At 45.5% G+C, this 18114-nt stretch overlaps 1 protein-coding gene across 10 annotated transcripts in view; it reads right to left on the minus strand.

The window, feature by feature from the left end:
* The window catches only part of LOC139550835 (nuclear receptor coactivator 2-like), a 70836-nt gene that overhangs the window by 7639 nt on the left and 45083 nt on the right, over window positions 1-18114 (minus strand). For 6 of the 10 annotated variants that reach the window (XM_071362029.1, XM_071362025.1, XM_071362028.1 and 3 more), the window contains 13 exons: window positions 16641-16813; window positions 14347-14450; window positions 10788-10965; window positions 10271-10468; window positions 9341-9466; window positions 8947-9087; window positions 8640-8787; window positions 6397-7702; window positions 4618-4828; window positions 4097-4300; window positions 3748-3930; window positions 3479-3593; window positions 1061-1229 (listed from right to left, as the gene is read on the minus strand). In XM_071362029.1, the coding sequence (XP_071218130.1) occupies window positions 1061-1229; window positions 3479-3593; window positions 3748-3930; window positions 4097-4300; window positions 4618-4828; window positions 6397-7702; window positions 8640-8787; window positions 8947-9087; window positions 9341-9466; window positions 10271-10468; window positions 10788-10965; window positions 14347-14450; window positions 16641-16813 (3256 nt within the window). The remainder of the gene's footprint in view (window positions 1-1060; window positions 1230-3478; window positions 3594-3747; window positions 3931-4096; window positions 4301-4617; window positions 4829-6396; window positions 7703-8639; window positions 8788-8946; window positions 9088-9340; window positions 9467-10270; window positions 10469-10787; window positions 10966-14346; window positions 14451-16640; window positions 16814-18114) is intronic. The other 4 variants (XM_071362031.1, XM_071362030.1, XM_071362027.1 and 1 more) reach the window with 2 other exon arrangements.

The raw sequence follows: 18114 nt of genomic DNA on the forward strand, positions 1-18114 counted from the left end.
CAAGGTAAGAAATTGAGTCACATAGCAGGGCATTTGTAAATGATACAATAGGTCAGTGTTGTTTGTTTTGGCTCGTCTTCTTTCCGTTAATAAGTAATGGCTTGCTAACAAAACTAGCCAGCTAAATTCATTTAAGATTTTGTAGTTTACACCAACTTGCATAATATCGCAATCCATTTCTAAAATGACAACGGAATCCACAGCAACATACACATTCCCTATAGACCTTAGGGGAAACAAATAACTATTTGTCGATGCGCCCTTGAGCAAGGCACCTAACCCTAATTGCTCCAAAGTCGCCATTGATAATGGCAGACCCTGGCTGTGACCCCACTCTCTGAGGGTGTCGCCGGGAGAGTTGGGATATGCAAAAAAAAACACATTTAAAATTCACACATGCGTATTAATACACACTTGTGCATGTGTGAAATAGAACAAATATAAGCACCCACCAAATTATTATTAGTAACTACTGTACAGAAGTCACTGAATTACAGTACTGAACTACAGTAAGCCCTCTAAAGTGAAAATGTAGCTGAGCCCAGCTGCCTGCCTGCTATAGGCTTGTTGGCCATGGTCATAGAGTTGGATAGAGGGCACACTTGTCCATCCTAAAACAGGCTTTGGGCCAGCGCCATTAAAGGGGAAATGTGCTATTAAAACAATAACAAAGCATCTCACCTCCCCCGTTTCTGTAAAAAGCTGAGGGACTGTAAGGTATGACCATCCATGATATCAAATCATTGTTTTAACCATGTTTTGAGGGTATACAGTGTTTGTTTACATTAACCTTCTTTACAAACATTGGTTTAAAACAAGCTTATATTTCAGGTTTTAATGAGGAATGAAAGTAGAACTAAACTCATTGGGCATATATAAATCACATTATTCAAGAATCAATGGGTACATATAATTCACTTCAAAAATGTATGTAGCAACTGCAGATTGCCCCATTAATAATGGATTTCACCATTTTGAAGTGGCAATTGAAAAGATAGGAGATGAGCTCTCTAGTACCTCTTTGTGGCCTAGGCAGATTACATTGGCTAATAGAGATTACCTGACTGACCAGAGTGGGGATTCCCAGGGCGCGGTCAATCTCCTCCAGGCCGTCAAAGTCTTTCAGCACTGAGTAGAGCTGGCTGAGCAGGGCGTCCCCATCCAAGGGCCCCTCCCCAGGCCGCGAGGGGGGACACAGCGCCTCCTCCTGGGGGTTACCATACACCTGTCTGTGAGGAACACATTTCATTACATTTAGTTCATTCAGCAGATGCTCTGATCCAGACTAAGTTCAGTAGGAAAAAACAAGGACATTTCACAGTTATCACAAGTAGACCCTTTTTCCGAAGTGTGGGTGTTAAGTGCAAGAACACGACATGCCACAACACAAGGTCGGAGGTTAGAGATCAAGGTCAGACAGATGAGGGCCGTGTGGCCAGAGGACGTCACTACGGTGAGAATCATCTGCTTCTCAGACGACAGACACCATCATGTGCATACCATACAACTTTAAAACTCAACAGCCACTGACTGTGCAGTCAGTACACAAGCATACAGTAACATGTTCCGACTTGTCTGGGATGTTCTCATTATCTGATGAGTGAACAACCAGAGTAGGTTCAGAATGTGACAGTTCATTGCATCCGAAATGGCATCTTATTACCTATATAGTGCACAATTTTCAAAAGAGTGTCAGACAGTAAAAAAAAAAAAAGTGAGGTGTGTTATACTGTCACTGAGAGAAGAGGTCTGCACTAGGACTGAACGGCGGGAACCCGGTTGCAGAGATTTACCGCCGTTTTACCAGGATAAATAACTGAGAAACCGGTAAATTATAATAAATTATTTATATGAACCGCATGACGTAAAATGGAATGTAACTGTTAAATTATATGTGACATCTAAATCTAGCTTCTCTATGGCCTTCTCCTTGCGTGATGAATCGGCAACGGGGACAGACGGCCCAGCTCAGTATGGACCGCAGTTCACAATGCATGTAGACCTATCATCTCATGGTAACTTTTTGTCTTGCGACAGGTAGGCCTACATTTGCTGCAGCATAGCCTCTGATATAGTAATATAAAGACCAAATGTGTGTCTATACACATCTCCACCTGGCTTTCGGGGTTACCTTATTTTTTTTAATTGTAAAGACAGTTTATATATATTTTATTGCAGCTGCAGAGTTTTAAAACAGCCTATCACTCAAATAGCATTGCTTTAAAATCAGTGCACGCGCGAGCACCGTCTTTCTCTCTCTCTCTCCATCAATGCCAGTCGAATTGCATCCAAAATAGATCATCCTGTTCAAGATCGATAGGCCTATATATGGATGTTCTGGCCTATATCTTTCAGGTAATGAATTCAATGTAGTATTAGCCTCATATTTAGCTAATGAATGATGGGTTATGCATAATAAGCTTCTCCGTCTCTTGCGCAAATACGGATGCATCTGTGCTCTGCTGGCCTCTTTCCTTAAAATAACGCTCCTTAGCTGGAGTCCCATGCAGGAAAAGCTAGACTAGAATAGCTTGCTGGACATTTTTACCAATAGACTATTCGAAGAGGGACGGAAGCCATTGTTTGCTGAATGTTAAATACAGCAGCCAATAGAACTGTTGTTTGAAACTAGTTTGATAGAAGTGTGAGCGGTAGGATATAGCAGTTATTTATTCAGACCCATAACCATTCAATCTTCGTGAAGAGAAGTGAAAGCCTTTTGTGTCAGGAGAATGTTGAAGACGAGGACAACTAAACATTTCATTTAACTGTTGAAAGCGAGGAAGGAATGAAGTAACAATAGGTAGGCTAATAACATTTGGGGAAATATTATGAAAGGTGTATATATGTCAGACAATTAATTATACAAATTGGCCCCATTATATTTCAATATTAAAATCAAATTCGCTAGCCTATACTTGTAACTTTGTAAGCCGCGTGTGCTGCACCAGAATCACATGTTCTCTTCTGCTTTATCATGGTTTGAACGATGTGCGTAATTCCAGTCCATATAATACTATACAGTATACAGTTCACACTCAACGAGATTAGCCTAATGGAGCTAGTTTCATTTATTTACCCAAGAGAGCATATAGCTAGCTACGTCTATGGGTTTTTATGTTTTTCTGTCGTGCGTAATGTGCAGTAGTCTATATCATATATGTATTGAATAATGGCATAATCATTTGGGCTTGGGCTCATTAAATGTCTTTAATGTAGGGCTCAAACGTTTATTTAATGTACGGCTCATCAGGCTCAGGTAGCGTCAGGTTTGAATTTTAGATCAAATCCAGACATAGGCCTATTTATATGCTTCATAATGCTTTTGAATGACACTTCCGGTTTTGTCGGGAAATACCGGGTTAGCCGAGAGAAAATTGATATATTCTCGGGATGGAACATATAATATTCAACCCTTGTTGAACAACCCAACCCATATAATATTCAACCCTTGTCTGCACTGTGTGTAGCTAGTTACCTGTTATGGTTGTCATAAAGTCCACGGTCTACAGACATCATGCGGTCAGGCCACGGGGCAGTCTGATTGGGCGGTGGCTGCTGCCCTGGGTAGGGAGGACCAGCCATCTCCATCTCTGATTGTTCAACAGACATTTTGAAAAGAATGTTCAATTATGGCCTTCATAGGGCTCTAGATGGATACAGAGGTAAGGTGTGTGTATGTGTTAGGCGAAACGGGGGCAAGGTGTGTGTGTGTGGAGAAACAGGGGTGGCAGCAGCAGCACTCACCATTTCCCGTCATCTGCATGGAGACCATCTGTCTGGGTCCAGGCTGCTGGTTGCTGGGCCTCATGGGGACTCCAGCAGAGACGTTGGGCACCATGCGACCATCAGGCCCCATTCTCTGCTGCAGAGCCTGGCCCATTGGCCCCTGAGGACCCCAACCCTGCTGCATGCCAGCCCGGGGCATGCCTAGGACAGGGAGACAGGAGAGGACAGACTGTAAGCTGAGCAAGGATCACTTCTAAACACTGTAAATGGACCCTAATCAAAAGTAGTGCACTATATAGGGAATAGGGAGCCATTTGAGACTGATCCAATAATAACATGAAGTGGTATAGAAGACAAGACAACTCGCCTGCATTGCCCATGTTAGCCTGGCTCTGCAGCATCCCGTGGTTTCCCATCATGGCTTGCTGCTGCATGACAGAGTAGGGGCTGCTGTTCCTGGGAAGAGGGAAGGGCCGGGGAGAACCATTGGCAGACATGTTGGACTGATCCAGGGACATACTGCGGACAGGGGGCACTCGTCCTGGCTGGCCCATCCTGGGACCATTGAAGTCTGGGAGCACAAGAGAGAAAAAGTTACACAATCATCTCACTAAACTATAAACCATTTTTTCCCATATCAAACGTAGTACAAAGTAGGTAGAAGTCGCTCCTAACTAACCGCTGACACAGGGTCATACATTCTTTATGATATATTTGGGGAGGATAAGCTGATCTCAGATCTGTGGTTAAGGGCTTTTGGGGTTACTTCCCAAACGGCACCCTATTCTCTATACAGTGAGTGCACTACTTGACCAGGACCCATAGGGAATAAGGTGCCATTTGGGACGTAACCTGGGACAGATAAGAGCAGAGGTGTGGTTAACTCACGTCCTGGGCCCATGCCTGGAAAGGCCTTCTGCTGGGTGTTGGTGCCCGTGGGACTGCTGTTGTTCTCGGTCATCTGCAGGATGTCGTTGATAATGGACTGCTTGTCTACGTTGGTGGGCAGAGACACGGGTCTGGACTGCTGCTGGCCTGAGAAGAGCTGCTGCTGCTGGCTACACTGCAGATCATCCAATATGTCTTCCAGCTCACTAGACTGCATGCATATCCATGCACACAGACAAAGACATACAAGTTATATGTACACATTAGAACAGCCTCCGGTAGCAGAGTAGGATAGTGGTATGTGGGAGACTGTGTCTGATCACTATGTACATAAATAATATATATAGATATTATGGAACATAATGGTATATATTTTCTAGAACAGGAAAAAAACTGTCTGAACACTCCACATTAAAAGATGTTTAAATTTTTTCCAGATCCCTTTCTAATCAAGAAAGCCTGTGCATAGCTAGCCTAACCTACTTACTGTATGCATCACTGAGAATGAGCTCTATTTTTCAGTGAAGGGAGGGAGGCCTATAGATGGGAATGGAATCTTTCCTGCGCAGGCCCTTTCATACAGGCAGGCCGGTGAATAGAGGGGAGGATATAAATAGCAGACTGCACTAATGAGGTCATGTATGATGTAAGGCCGCTCCGCTCCACTCTGCAGAGGGAGTTGGCTGTTGGCTAACATAGACAGTGATGCCTCCCTGTAGGCCAGTGTTTCCCAACCCTGGTCCTCCAGTACCTCAAACAGTACACATTTTAGTTGTAGTCACGGACAAACACACCTCATTCAACTCATTGAGGGCTTGATGTTTAGTTGACAAGTTGAATCAGGGGTGCTTGTCCAGGGCTATAATGAAAATGTGTTGGAGGTACTGGAGGACCAGAGCTAGAAAACACTGCTAACAGGTTGTTGCTATGCTAAAAGCTATTGTGTTGACAGATTGCATTTGTAAAAATGACCCTTAAAAAAAATCTGATTGGTCTTATGCGCAATATTCTCCTCTGAACTGAATGTCTATAGTCCCTGTAGGGGAGACGTGTAGCCTGACGGCTTGCTTCCTCTTCCCACGGTGTGCCTGCTAGCTCCCGCTGCATCTATCTCGTAACCCCTGAACACACTGACGACAACCTGATCATCCTCTTCACACACACAGACACCCTACAGGAAGCACAGAGAACTGGCAGTATAAACACTGGCTGCTAAGTTGTCTGTAGTTACCTATGCCTTCCGGGTGATGTTTAGACCAGGACGAGCCAGAGGAGCAGGCCACCAATGCGTGCCAACCAGCCAGCCAGCACTAAACACTACTGGATTCTCCCTCCTCTACCCCTGGCAATATGTTGTATTTCAGAACCCCCACTGTCTGCCAGAGTCAATTCAGACAGACGCCGAGCCAGCCTGTGTGCCTCACTCACTAGCCAGCTAGTTCTCAGGACTGGTCCTTGGATTTCACAAGGAGATCAACTTGGCTTTGGCAATGGCTAAGAGATCTCTCAACAACAAACAAATCCTCATAGCATATTAAATGTCTGGCAGGGCAACATATTCTCTAGTTAGACACTCACTAGGTAGTATGTAATAAAGTACAAGAAATCCAGGACAAGCCCCAGGAGGCTGCATTGTATGGCTTACTTCACAAACTATCAGTGGTTGTGTCTTAAAAGGCACCCTTTTCCCTATATAGCGCACTACCTTTGACCAGGGCCAATAGAGGGAATAGGGCGTAGCCAGTGTATCACGACCATACACATTGCTGCTGTACTGACCTGATCTGCCATGTTGTATCCCGGGTCATGCTTCTCCATCTTCACATTGGCCAGCTTCATCTCTGTCCCTGGCTCCATCTTGATGCCTTTCTCCTGCATGGTGTTGTCGTCTTTGTCCAGCAAGTAGCGCAGCAGTGCGTTGTCCTTCTTCTTGGGGCTGATGGGCTCTTGCTTGGTGGCCATCTCAGCCACACTGGAAGCCATGCTGTCTGGTCCTCCTTGGTCTAGACCCAGGTCCTTCCCCGTGGCCTCGGCCGTCAGCTTGGCCAGCTCCACCGGGGACGTGCTGTTCTGGAGGAGTCTGTGGAGGATCTTGTGTTTCTCCTTCAGCGAGGAGGAGTGGTTGTTGTGGCCCCCCGGCCCCGTCCCAGGGTCCTTATAGTTGGGGTCCCCTCCCCCGTGGGGCGAGCAGGGCTCCATGTGCTCTGACTTGTTGGTGAGCAGCTGCAGGAGCTTGGTGTGGCCCTTGCTGTTGAGGAGCCTGTTCTGGGCGTCAGTCAGCTCTCCTCCCGGCCCTCCTCCTCCAAAGGGCTCGGGGGTGCCGTCTTTCGACTCCCTTTGCTCCCCGTCCTCCCTCTCCTCCCCGTCTGGCTGGGACTGCTCTCCGTACACTCCAAACATCTCCATCTCTCTCTCAGACGTGCTGCTGCGGTTGGCCAGCTGCCTGGAGTTGTTCCTGCTGCTGGCTCCACCACTACCAGGGGGACTCTGCATCTGCAGCAGGTTGCTTGGCTTTCTGTCAGGTGACCCTGAGGACTGCGCCTGTGAAACCCTGTGGCATTCGCTGAGGGCCTGAAGTGCGTTGAGGGAGCTGTTACCAGTGTAGCCACCGTGGCTGTTCCCCACCCCTGTGCTGTTACACCCCCCTGGCGGAGAGTGAAGGCTGCCCGTCGGGGAGAAGGGTCCTGGGGGAGGAACCCGGGGGCTACCTGCCACACTGGGGCTCTGGCGGTGGCGTGGAGATAGCATGGTACCAACACCACCCTGACCCCCCTGAGAGGGCACACTGGGGCTTCCCTGCGACGGGCTGTTCATCCCCATCTTGAGTGCATAGTTGCTGCCACCCTGAGGAGTGGGGGTGCGGTTCATAGTCCCATGGCATCCATAACGTCCACCCTGCAGGCCCCCCATGGCGGCCATGTTGGTATTGCTGCTGACCATTGTGTCCTGGCCCTGGACCGCTAGCCCAGAGGACGGCCCAACCACACTGGGAGGGGTCAGCGAGGACATGTGGTTCATTGGCTGCTTCCCCATCCCCTGTCCCTGTCCAGACATGTCCGGGTTCATCCCACAGATCGTGTGCTCCCTGGAAGAGGGCCAAACACACAGACACAGCTTTAAGGCATAAAAAAAATAGTCTGTCTCAAATGGCACCGTATTCCCTTTATAGTGCACTACATTTGACCAGAGCCCTGTTCAAAAGTAGTGCCCTATAAAGGGAATAGGGTGCAATTTGGGACGCAATAATACTAAAGGAAGCTGATATACGTCATTCCGGCTGAACTAGAGTAGAATAAAAAAATGGCATTCATAAATGGAATGACAACCGTTGTCAACTTTTCCCATTCAGACAGTACTTCTTCTATGATGGATACTGATGATAAAACATCATGTTGGAGATGACTAAAGTTCAGTCCTATGAGACACTGTGTACTCAACAGAGCAAACTCAAACACCAGTCTGGTCTATAAACAACAGCTCTAATGCGGCACGCACCGAAAAAGCTTTAGCAGCTCCAGGCACAGTTAAAAACACAAAGGACTCACTGTGCACGTCACTGAAGCTACATTATGAGTTCGCGAATACACCAAGAAAAAGCTACGTTTGCAGTTGATCCACTCATTCTCAACAACAGTCCTGTTGTTTCCCGTACTTGTTGAGCTCTGCCCCGGGGACCGCACGTTAAAACGGGTGAAACACTGGGGTTTGCTTCCGAAATGGCACCCTATTCCCTTTATCGTGCACTACTTTGTAGTGCATTCCATTTGGCTATCGTCAAAAGTAGCCCCTATACAAGAATAGGGAGCCATTTGGGGCACAGCACCTGACTGTTTAAGAGGTGGGGCACATCATATTATCTATGGCAAGAGATGAACTGAGCCTCCATGAAGTGGCTGCACCTATAGAATTAGTCAGTAGAACGGGCCAGGATCCATGTCTACGACTGCTGTGGTCCAAACAGTGGCTCTGAATGGGGGTTGAACTAGAGAGATGAGGGGTTCAGGGGGGGAGTGGGGGTGTACCTCTGGAGGATGTGGAGGGACATGTAGAGCTGTGGTTCATTGGTGGCTGGGGAGCGGACTAGCTTGCTCTTGGTCTGGGCTGACACAATGGTACCGTCGGAGAGGGAGAAGCGATACAGAGGGCTGAACGCATGGCCCTGTCTCAGGACTGGAGAGAGAAAGAGAGAATATGAACCATGAAAGAGATTTACTGACACATGCTTTCAATTTGAGGACTCCTCCAGATCCAGTGAAACATTGCAACTCAGAATATCATTTATAAAACAAATAATACTCTGGTATATTCTAGGATTTCTATGCATTGTACCTTCTTGCTGATGCTTTTTCGCAAAGGACATCTCCCCGTCGTTCTGCAGGTGGAATCTCTGGATGCACCTCCTTACCAGGTCCTCCCAGCCTGGCTTCATGGAGGCTCTCAACAGACTGGTGTCCAGCGATGTGATCTTACCTACGATTACAATACTAACAGTTAGTTTGCCTAGCTTCAGTCGATCAAACAACTTTATAAAGTACTTTTTACATCAGCACTTGTCACAAAGTGCTTTCCAGTTACCCGGCCTAAAGCCAAAACAGCAAGCAATGTACATTTCAAACATACAACGTGAATGATGAAGCTCTTTTTGAGAACCAACCCACATCAGGGGTGATGAGAGTAATACATATGAATACTGTAGTAGTCCTGTACTGTAGCTGTACCATACCTTGGAGATCCTGCCTGGTGGTAAAGCTCTCATATGTCGGGAGCATGGGCCTCTCTTTGACTGGAACCCTTCGTGCCACACAGATCAGACAAGACTGGAAATCTAGACGAGGAGGAGAAAAAAAAACTACGAAATATTAAACGCTTTACATTGGAGCTCAAGTTTGACATGGCCTCGTCTTGGTTGGAGGTGGTGGGTGAAACAACATGTCGATGTTCAGTTCACACCCTGCCTCAAATTTCCTAGCTACCGTCCTCAGTCCCCATCAACAGGTTTTCATTAGTGACGCGTCTCCATTGAATTTGCAGCTCTGGTGTGGTTTCAATGTCAAGAGAAAAATGTGACTGAATATCTGGGAAGTGGCAGCATACTAAAATTAGACATTAGAAATATATTTCCCTGGGAGCTCTGGGGGAAAGGAGAAAGTGGCAGCAACTAATTAGACGTCCCAGGGTCCTCTCTGAGGATGTGTCTGACGGATGACAGGAATCTTAAAGGAGGACAGGACACTGGAGAGATGGAGATGAACCGAGGAGAGGAGAAGACACCCGACCACACAAGGTCATATTTACTAGTAACGAACGTAAACAAACAGGCCGAATAGGGAAGGGGCTACATGAATAACCAATAACGAACGCTTGTTTTTGGTTGCAAAACGTTTTGCACTAATGAATGTGACCCAGGTTTGTGATTTCTGTCCAAGCCTAAGCCCAGATGCTCTTTGGAAATACCTCCAATATTAGAAAACCTTACATTCCTAAAATAAAGAGTTTAAGAGTGAAGTTCTATTGAAGTGCACAGGGAACATCTGACAAACATTAATGTTCCATGTTGGAAGATTTTGTGAAATTAACTGAGAGAAGACCTCATTCCAAGAGTTCAGCATTAACCTCTTATTGGAAGACAGGGGTTAAACAAACATTCATGTACCTTCTCCCTCCTCTTTGATGGACTTTGGCTCGGACACGGCGAAACACTGCATGGTCTCGTATTTCTGCTGCACCTCCTGGTCCTTGGGCTCCTGCACGCCCCCCTCCTCGGGCCCGTGGGGGTTGACCAACATGCGGCAGTTAAACGTGTGGCTATTCCTGTTGGGGTTCTCACTGGACCGCGGTACCCTGCTGTTCACTGGGGGGGGGGCACACACAGGGGGTCAAAGGTCAAAACAATCAACTTACTGTCCCCATTGTCACTCAAAGCCCTTTTCTATCCAGTCCTTGTTGAGTCCGGCCCAGTTCAGATTGACTCATTCACTGCTGACTGAAAATCTCCTTAAAAGGGATAATTCACCCAAACTTTAATACTTGGGTGAGCAATCCCTTTTACACTTTTTAAAAACTACTGCTACCGATGTTCCCTTCCATTGACAACCTTCCTCTCTCTGTGGATGGTTGTGAAAGCACATTAAACATGGATGGAGAGATAGAGGAGCTGTAGCGTAACTCACCCAGGGACTTGGGCAGCAGGTTCTTGATGAACTCCGCGTGGTCTCCTACGTGCAGGACGCTGTAGACGCTGGTGTTCATCAGCTCCTCCTGGTTATACAGCAGGTATTGGGTCACGTTCTCGGACACAAACACAATGTTCCCCTCCATGTTCACCACAAAGAAGAACCCGTCCAGGGCCTGGCGAGGAAGACAACAGGAGTAGAGGCAGAGGGTTATTAGAAGGAAAATAAATACTTTATTGATTCACACAAGACAGAATTATTATTATATTTTGCTTTTACCCAACCCCTGCAATATACACACCTACATAACATTAGGTTGGAGAGGGAGTAAAGGAAGAGGGTTATAACCGAGTTACTGACAAACTTCAGACGGAGTACACAAGACAGGAGAAAAATCTGTGACCGTCGGTATATTCAAGGTTGTTATCCATTTATCCCAAATGGTACTTTATTCCCTATATAGTGCACTTCTATTGAGTCCTATGGGAGACCTGTAGGCCCTGGACAGTAGTGCACTAAATAGGGAATAGGGTGCCATTTGGGATGCAGACATGGTCTTGATCCAGGGCCTGGGTTCCAATTGGCCAAGAGGCGAGTCAAGTGTTATTACTGAGTCATTCATCAAAAGGTTCTTACAGAGTCATTACAGTGAGGACAGAAAATGACAAAATGGTGAGCCATCATGGAAGCAAACAAACCATTTACAACAACAACCAACCTCTTATTTCTACTATACAGCCATTATGAAGAAAAGAGCATAAGAAGTTAAGTGGCACACAAAATTATAGTCAATTATGGCAGCACGCGCTAACACACCAAGTCAGTTTCAGAGCTCCGAGATCTAAACTTTAGCAGAAAATAGTTGTACATAAAATGAGGGAAAACATGGGCTGGCTAAGAACATGTGACAAGAGGGTCTTTGTTCCAAATGGAACCCTATTCCCTTTACAGTGCACTACTTTAGAACCGTGCCCATCAGAACTCTGCTCAAAAGTAGTGCATGATATAGGGAATAGGGTGCCATTTGGGATGTAACCTGGGTCGTATCATTAAAACATGACAGTGCTCTGTAGCAATAAGAGACGGTTGGAATATAACCATGCATTACTGCACAGTGAACCGACTCAACCGAGAGCATTGCGCCGCAACATGAAATTAACTTCGCAATTCTTCGTCTAGATACCCAGATTCCCTCATCATCCCCAGTGAGCTAAATAGCTTGGAGAAAAGGAAGTCTCATCACGACATGTTATGAGCCCCAGCCAGAGTGTGTGGATCTACACAAGAGACAGCCAGGCCATTAACCTCATCCCGAGCTCAAAACTGTACACACAAGGCTGTAATATTGCCTTCCTGCCTGGCAACTATTCACTGTCATATTAGTGTGGTTGTGTATACTGTACTACTCTATTAAACTATAATGACAACTAGTGGAAACCAGGGTAACAAACTATGCATGAAACTGAACACGATTAAAAAAGAGGAATACTCTTCCACTATCAACTTGCTTCAGCCTTGGCGCTACTGTAGATATTCTGTGTGTCATAAATAGACAGAGAAACTCTGTTAAAAGCTACGATTTCGGGTAAATCGCCTGTTCTCTTGGCAGCTCCAAAGAGGCTTCTCTGAGTTTCCTTCATGGCCCGTGGTTGGTTACCGTCAGGACTGATGAGTAACCCTCCCCTGGCTAGTGAAAGTGTGTATCCTCCTAAATGGCACCCTATTCCCTATTTAGTGCACTACTTTGACCAGAGCCCTATGGCCCCTGGTCAAATGTAATATCCTATAAAAGGGAATAAGATGCCATTTGGGACACAAGCATTGCCTTTCTGTTGGCTCAGCACTGTACTCTCCTCCACCACGCCAGCTGACCGGCTGTGAATTGTCCCTGCTCCCAGCCTGCACCACTTCAAACAGTGCGGACAACCGGCCGCAGTGGTTATATTTAGAGTCTCCTGTGTCCGAATGCAGTGACATAGGGACCAGAGGGAGTATAAATACCCACTGACACGACAGATTACACAGATCTGGAGAATAACACTGGCAGCCACTCACTGATGCCCACTTTCTCACCACATAGATAGAGGGACCCCTCTGACGTCAAACAAGAACCAGGCTAGTGCATTGGTGAACAACTCGACCTTAAGAAACCCCAGTTTGGGAGCATTATAACAGTGTGCGGATTCACTTTTTGTTCTATTGTGCATTAATAAACATGCAGGGTAGTTGGCTACAACCATACGCAGGGGGAGTTATACAGTGCATTCGGTAAGTATTCAGACCCCTTCACTTTTTCAAAATGTTGTTACATTACAGCCTTAATCTAACATGGATTAAATAAAACATTTTCCTCGTCCATCTACAAAGAAAACCACATAATGACAAGGCGAAAAGTTAATTTTTTAGCAAATGTATATAAAAACAGAAATACCTTATTTACATAAGTATTCAGACCCTTTGCTATGAGACTCGAAATTGAGCTCAGATGCATCCTGTTTCCATTGATCATCCTTGACATGTTTCTACAACTTGATTGGAGTCCACCTGTGGTAAATTCAATTGATTGGACAAGATTTGGAAAGGCACACACCTGTCTATATAAGGTCCAACAGTTGACCGTGCATGTCAGAGCAAAAAGTACCCAAGAACACAGTGGCCTCCATCATTCTAAAATGGAAAAGGATTTGAGCCACCAAGACTCTTCCTAGAGCTGGCCACCCAGCCAAACTGAGCAATCGGGGGAGAAGGGCCTTGGTCAGAGAGGTAACCAAGAACCCGATGGTCACTCTGACAGAGCTCCAGAGTTCCTCTGTGGAGATGGGAGAACCTTCCAGAAGGACAACCATCTATGCAGCACTCCACCAAACAGGCCTTTATGGTAGAATGGCCAGACGGAAGCCACACCTCAGTAAAGGGCACATGACAGCCAGCTTGGAGTTTGCTAAAAAAGCACCTATAGACTCTCAGACCATGAGAAACAATATTATCTGGTCTGATGAAACCAAGATTAAACTTTGCCAGAATGCCAAGCATCACATCTGGAGGAAACCTGGCACCATCCCTACTGTGAGGCATGGTGGTGGCAGCATCATGCTGTGGGGATGTTTTTTAGTGACAGGGACTGGGAGACTAGCCAGGATCGAGGGAAAGATGAACAAAGCAAAGTACAGAGAGATCCTTGATGAAGTCCTGAGCCCTCTGGAGCAGGTTCTCAGACTGGGGCAAAGGTTCACCTTCCAACAGGACAACGACCCTAAGCACAGCCAGGACAAGTCTCAATGTCCTTGAGTGGCCCAGCCAGAGCCCGGACTTTGCTTTGTCATTATGTGGTAGTGTGTGTAGATTAATGAGGGAACACAATTTAATGTAATACATTTTTCAATAAGGCTGTAACGTAACAAAATGTGAAAGAGTGAAGGGGTCTGAATACTTTCCAAATGCACTGTATACCCCTATATATTTTAAATGTGTTCAAAATCTAATCAGTGTTGATTTCACAAGCCCTGCTAATCATGTGACTTGTGATTGTTGTCAATACTGTGTTGCTCCCACCCACCTCGAGCATCATTGGTCCAAGAGCATCTTTGTCAATAACGCTTTGGCCTGTTGACGAGACGTCTGCTTTCTGTACATCCTCTGCATTGGCAGTAGTTGTTTTCTCTGCACCCGCAGAGAGAGAGAGAGACAGCGAGAGAGCGAGAGAGAGAGACAGAGAGAGAGAGACAGCGAGAGAGAAAGGTTGTTAGACATGTTTCACAACTTAACATGTAATCATGTCATCAGCAGCAGCATAGCCAGTGCAGAGGGAATGTTGTGTTGCAAAACATGACTTATCTGACTACTTAAACATACCATCGTCTCAACAAAATCCTGAGATGGGAGGAACAAAAAGACAACACAACCAGTGTCAATCTAATGGACAAAATTCTGTCGAAAACAAAACATCTGGGAGGGGAATTTCTTTAAGAAAACAATAAGACCAATTACAATTGGTGGTGTGTGTGGTTGCATCTGATAAACAAATCATCAATCATTTGAAGTGCTCTGAGGGTCCTTGAGAATGACTACAACAGGTGTTGTGTTAATATGATTTTGTCTGGACCAACTGATTACCATTAGCATTTAGCAACATAATTTCCCATTAAAGTCTCCCATAGTACTGTGGATTCACCTGGGCATAATGTTGACAGTGGTTGACTTAAATACCAGTGTGCATCAATGAGTGATTGGGTGTGGTCTTAATGCCTCACTAGGCCCCTCCCAGTCATCCTCCCCTACAGAGTCTCTCCCCCTCTCTCCGTTTGTTGGTGCCACTACAGAGTCAAGCTGTTTGTTGTCTGTCCCGTCTACCTCATCAGGGTACATAGCTGACATTCATGTCCCTGTAAACTGAGCCAGTACAACAACTACCATTGGGCGTGTACATCATGTACACCATCTACCCTCTGTTCACACTGGGCCTATACAGCAAAACATTGCTGTCAACTTAGTTGTAATTAACAAAAACAATTAGGATCCATGTTGGATCTAGTAATAAAGATGGAGTGAGAAAGGGAGAACCCCTTGCAGTGGGCCTGGGCAGAGAGAGCTCAACATTACTCTCCATTCAATCACTAAACACACAAGGCACATTTTCAGACACCTACTCAGTGGAGATAGAGCACTGGCTCCCAGTCTGTGGTACACAACACATGTACGGCTGTAGCTACCGTACCTGGGATTGGTCTTGCTTCGGCCCAAATAACACCTGATTCCCTACATAGTGCACCATCTTTGACCAGGGCCCATACGGCTCTTGTCAAAATAAGTTAACTATATAGGGAATAGGGTGCCATTTGGGACACAGACCTTAACTGCTGTTTGAGACTGAACTGGCCAATATTTTACAGTAGAACAGCCATTAAGTATAACCTGCATTCAACCACAAATAAATACATTCTGTACAAACGCCGCTAAGAGAATTGAGTGCAATTGTGTGACCGACATAATGGTGGGAAGCTGTGCGCTAGCTTAAACCCTCAAAATCAATATCTTACTATGTAGAATGACAAATCAATCAATATTGAGAATCGTCACAGCACTGCACGCTGCTGTATGCACTGCAGCTGCACAAACGGCAGACAATGACAACACACTGTATAATACGGTAAGCTAACTCTCATACCAACATGTTATCAAAAGCTGGAACAGTAGGAAGCTTTTTCACATTATACAGTAGGGGGTGCGTCCTAAAAAGGCACCCGATTCCATACATAGGGTTCCGGTCAAAAGGGCTCAGTTTGAGATGCAGCCTAGAGCTCTTGCCCTATCTCTGCCACAGGCGCTCACACCAATTCAGAACAGTTCCCTTTGAGTCTTGCATCACATTGCGCATTATTACATAATCCAGTCAGTGAATCACAAACAGCCTGCTTTTTCTTTGTCTTCTTCATCATGAAGAGCATCTCATCTGACTGACTCACTGCCGCTGTGTGTGTGTGTGTGTGTGTGTGTGTGTGTGTGTGTGTGTGTGTGTGTGTGTGTGTGTGTGATCTGCTGCCGTCTGCCCTTCCAGGCAGCAATCTGTATTTCTACACAGACAGGCACAAAAAAGTAGGTAGGCACACACACAAACAGGCATCCTGCCCTTTCAGCACATCTCTCCCTCAGACGCCTTCCAAGCACAGACACACATCTCACTGAGTCATCAGGAACCCACAACGCATCTCTCAGCTAACTAAAATACACACACACACAAAGAAAATACAGTAAAGGATGGTGCTATGAAGAACGTAGGTCATTGTATCATATAGGAATGTGTGTGCCTACAATGAAGGGCAAGTCACTCAGTAGCAGAAAATAAAACCTTACCCTGCTCTTTTATTTGACGAATCTGCTTCACAGTTTCTTTCAAGATTGCACATTTGTCAGGCTTGACATTGAAGTTGTCAATGTCGTTGATGTTTGCAAAGATCAACTCAGCCAGTTCTTCAATGTATTTGTTTTCATGCTCCCGGTTCGGCTTTTCCGTGCTCCGCTTGGGGCTGTGGAGACAGAGGTACAGGTAAGATGACGAGGCAGGGAGGGCAGAGGGCACACGGATTAGGAAAAACGCTTTCACAGCAATACATGTGGCGTCTTTCTATCAAAGCTTAAGCAAGCAACATAGATAGCCAATACACGTACTTAAGATTAGCCGACGGCCCACCCCCCAAAAAACGTCACTGTATTCTGCCATTGCTTGACCAGTGTATGAATGGACAGGCTCTGGTCAAAAGTAGTGCACTATATAGGGAATAGGGTGCTGAATGACCTTCTAGAGCAGTTCATCTGAGAGTGATCTGTAACACGGTTTCCTTTAGGAAAATGTGGCGCCGGACATTTGACCGGCAGCATTTTAATAAACCGGACATTTCAGAAATTTACCAGACCCATATGCATTGGTTGCATAACCTGATTAAGGCATCCACTCACGGTTCTCAGAATGACAGAAATCACATTTAGTTTATGATAATTCATCTTAACTGAACATGCAACTCGGATGCAAAGGCGAGTGTCATTCTTACAGAATTCTGATGAGCAATTTGAATATAGGTGGCACATCCATAAGGCTTGGAGAAGCTAAGCTTTCCCTAAAGTAAATTGAATAAAAATTGCCAAAATGATAGCATAATTAGCTTACCCCGGTCTGTAAATTAATAAATAAAATCATGCAAAATAGGTTACTGCACCAGAAAGCATGATTTGTCCACAGAGGATCATTAGCTTCTTAAAAAAAACTCATAGTCTAGTCGGAATGGCCAGCAATTTGGGCAGAGTGTGAGGCAAATACCAAATAGATGATTGTTGAGTTGCGACTTTCAATGAAAAGCAGAGAGAACCAGCAAGGTATATGGCAATATAAAAAAGTGGGGATACAAATGGCTATTAATGTAATGAAAAGAATCATCTGTCTAGTTACCAAAATTCTTAATTGAGTGAAAAGTAACCATCTTATTGGGCCAGTGGAGAACATCGGCTATACATTGGGCCAGTGCCACGTTTTATAAAATAATTTCCTCCTCCAGGTTAGATGGACGTCATACTGTATTTGTGTCTCCACTTTTCGGAGGCTGATTATATGGATCAGACGTCATTTTTACTTATTTGTCAATGTCAGCAGAGTAGGCTACCCCATAATATTTGGGCTGCAGTCATATAAAGCGTAGTAGAATTTTATAAATACATTTCAGGCAAAGAAAATGTAGGCTATCTGATATAGCCTAGGCCTACTCTAAGCCACTGCACGCTGCATTAAACAGTCTTTTTGCATACATTGATTGAGTTCTATTATTAGCCTACATTA

Source organism: Salvelinus alpinus, chromosome 23, assembly GCF_045679555.1.
Source record: "Salvelinus alpinus chromosome 23, SLU_Salpinus.1, whole genome shotgun sequence".
In the NCBI taxonomy this organism is placed as follows: domain Eukaryota; kingdom Metazoa; phylum Chordata; class Actinopteri; order Salmoniformes; family Salmonidae; genus Salvelinus; species Salvelinus alpinus.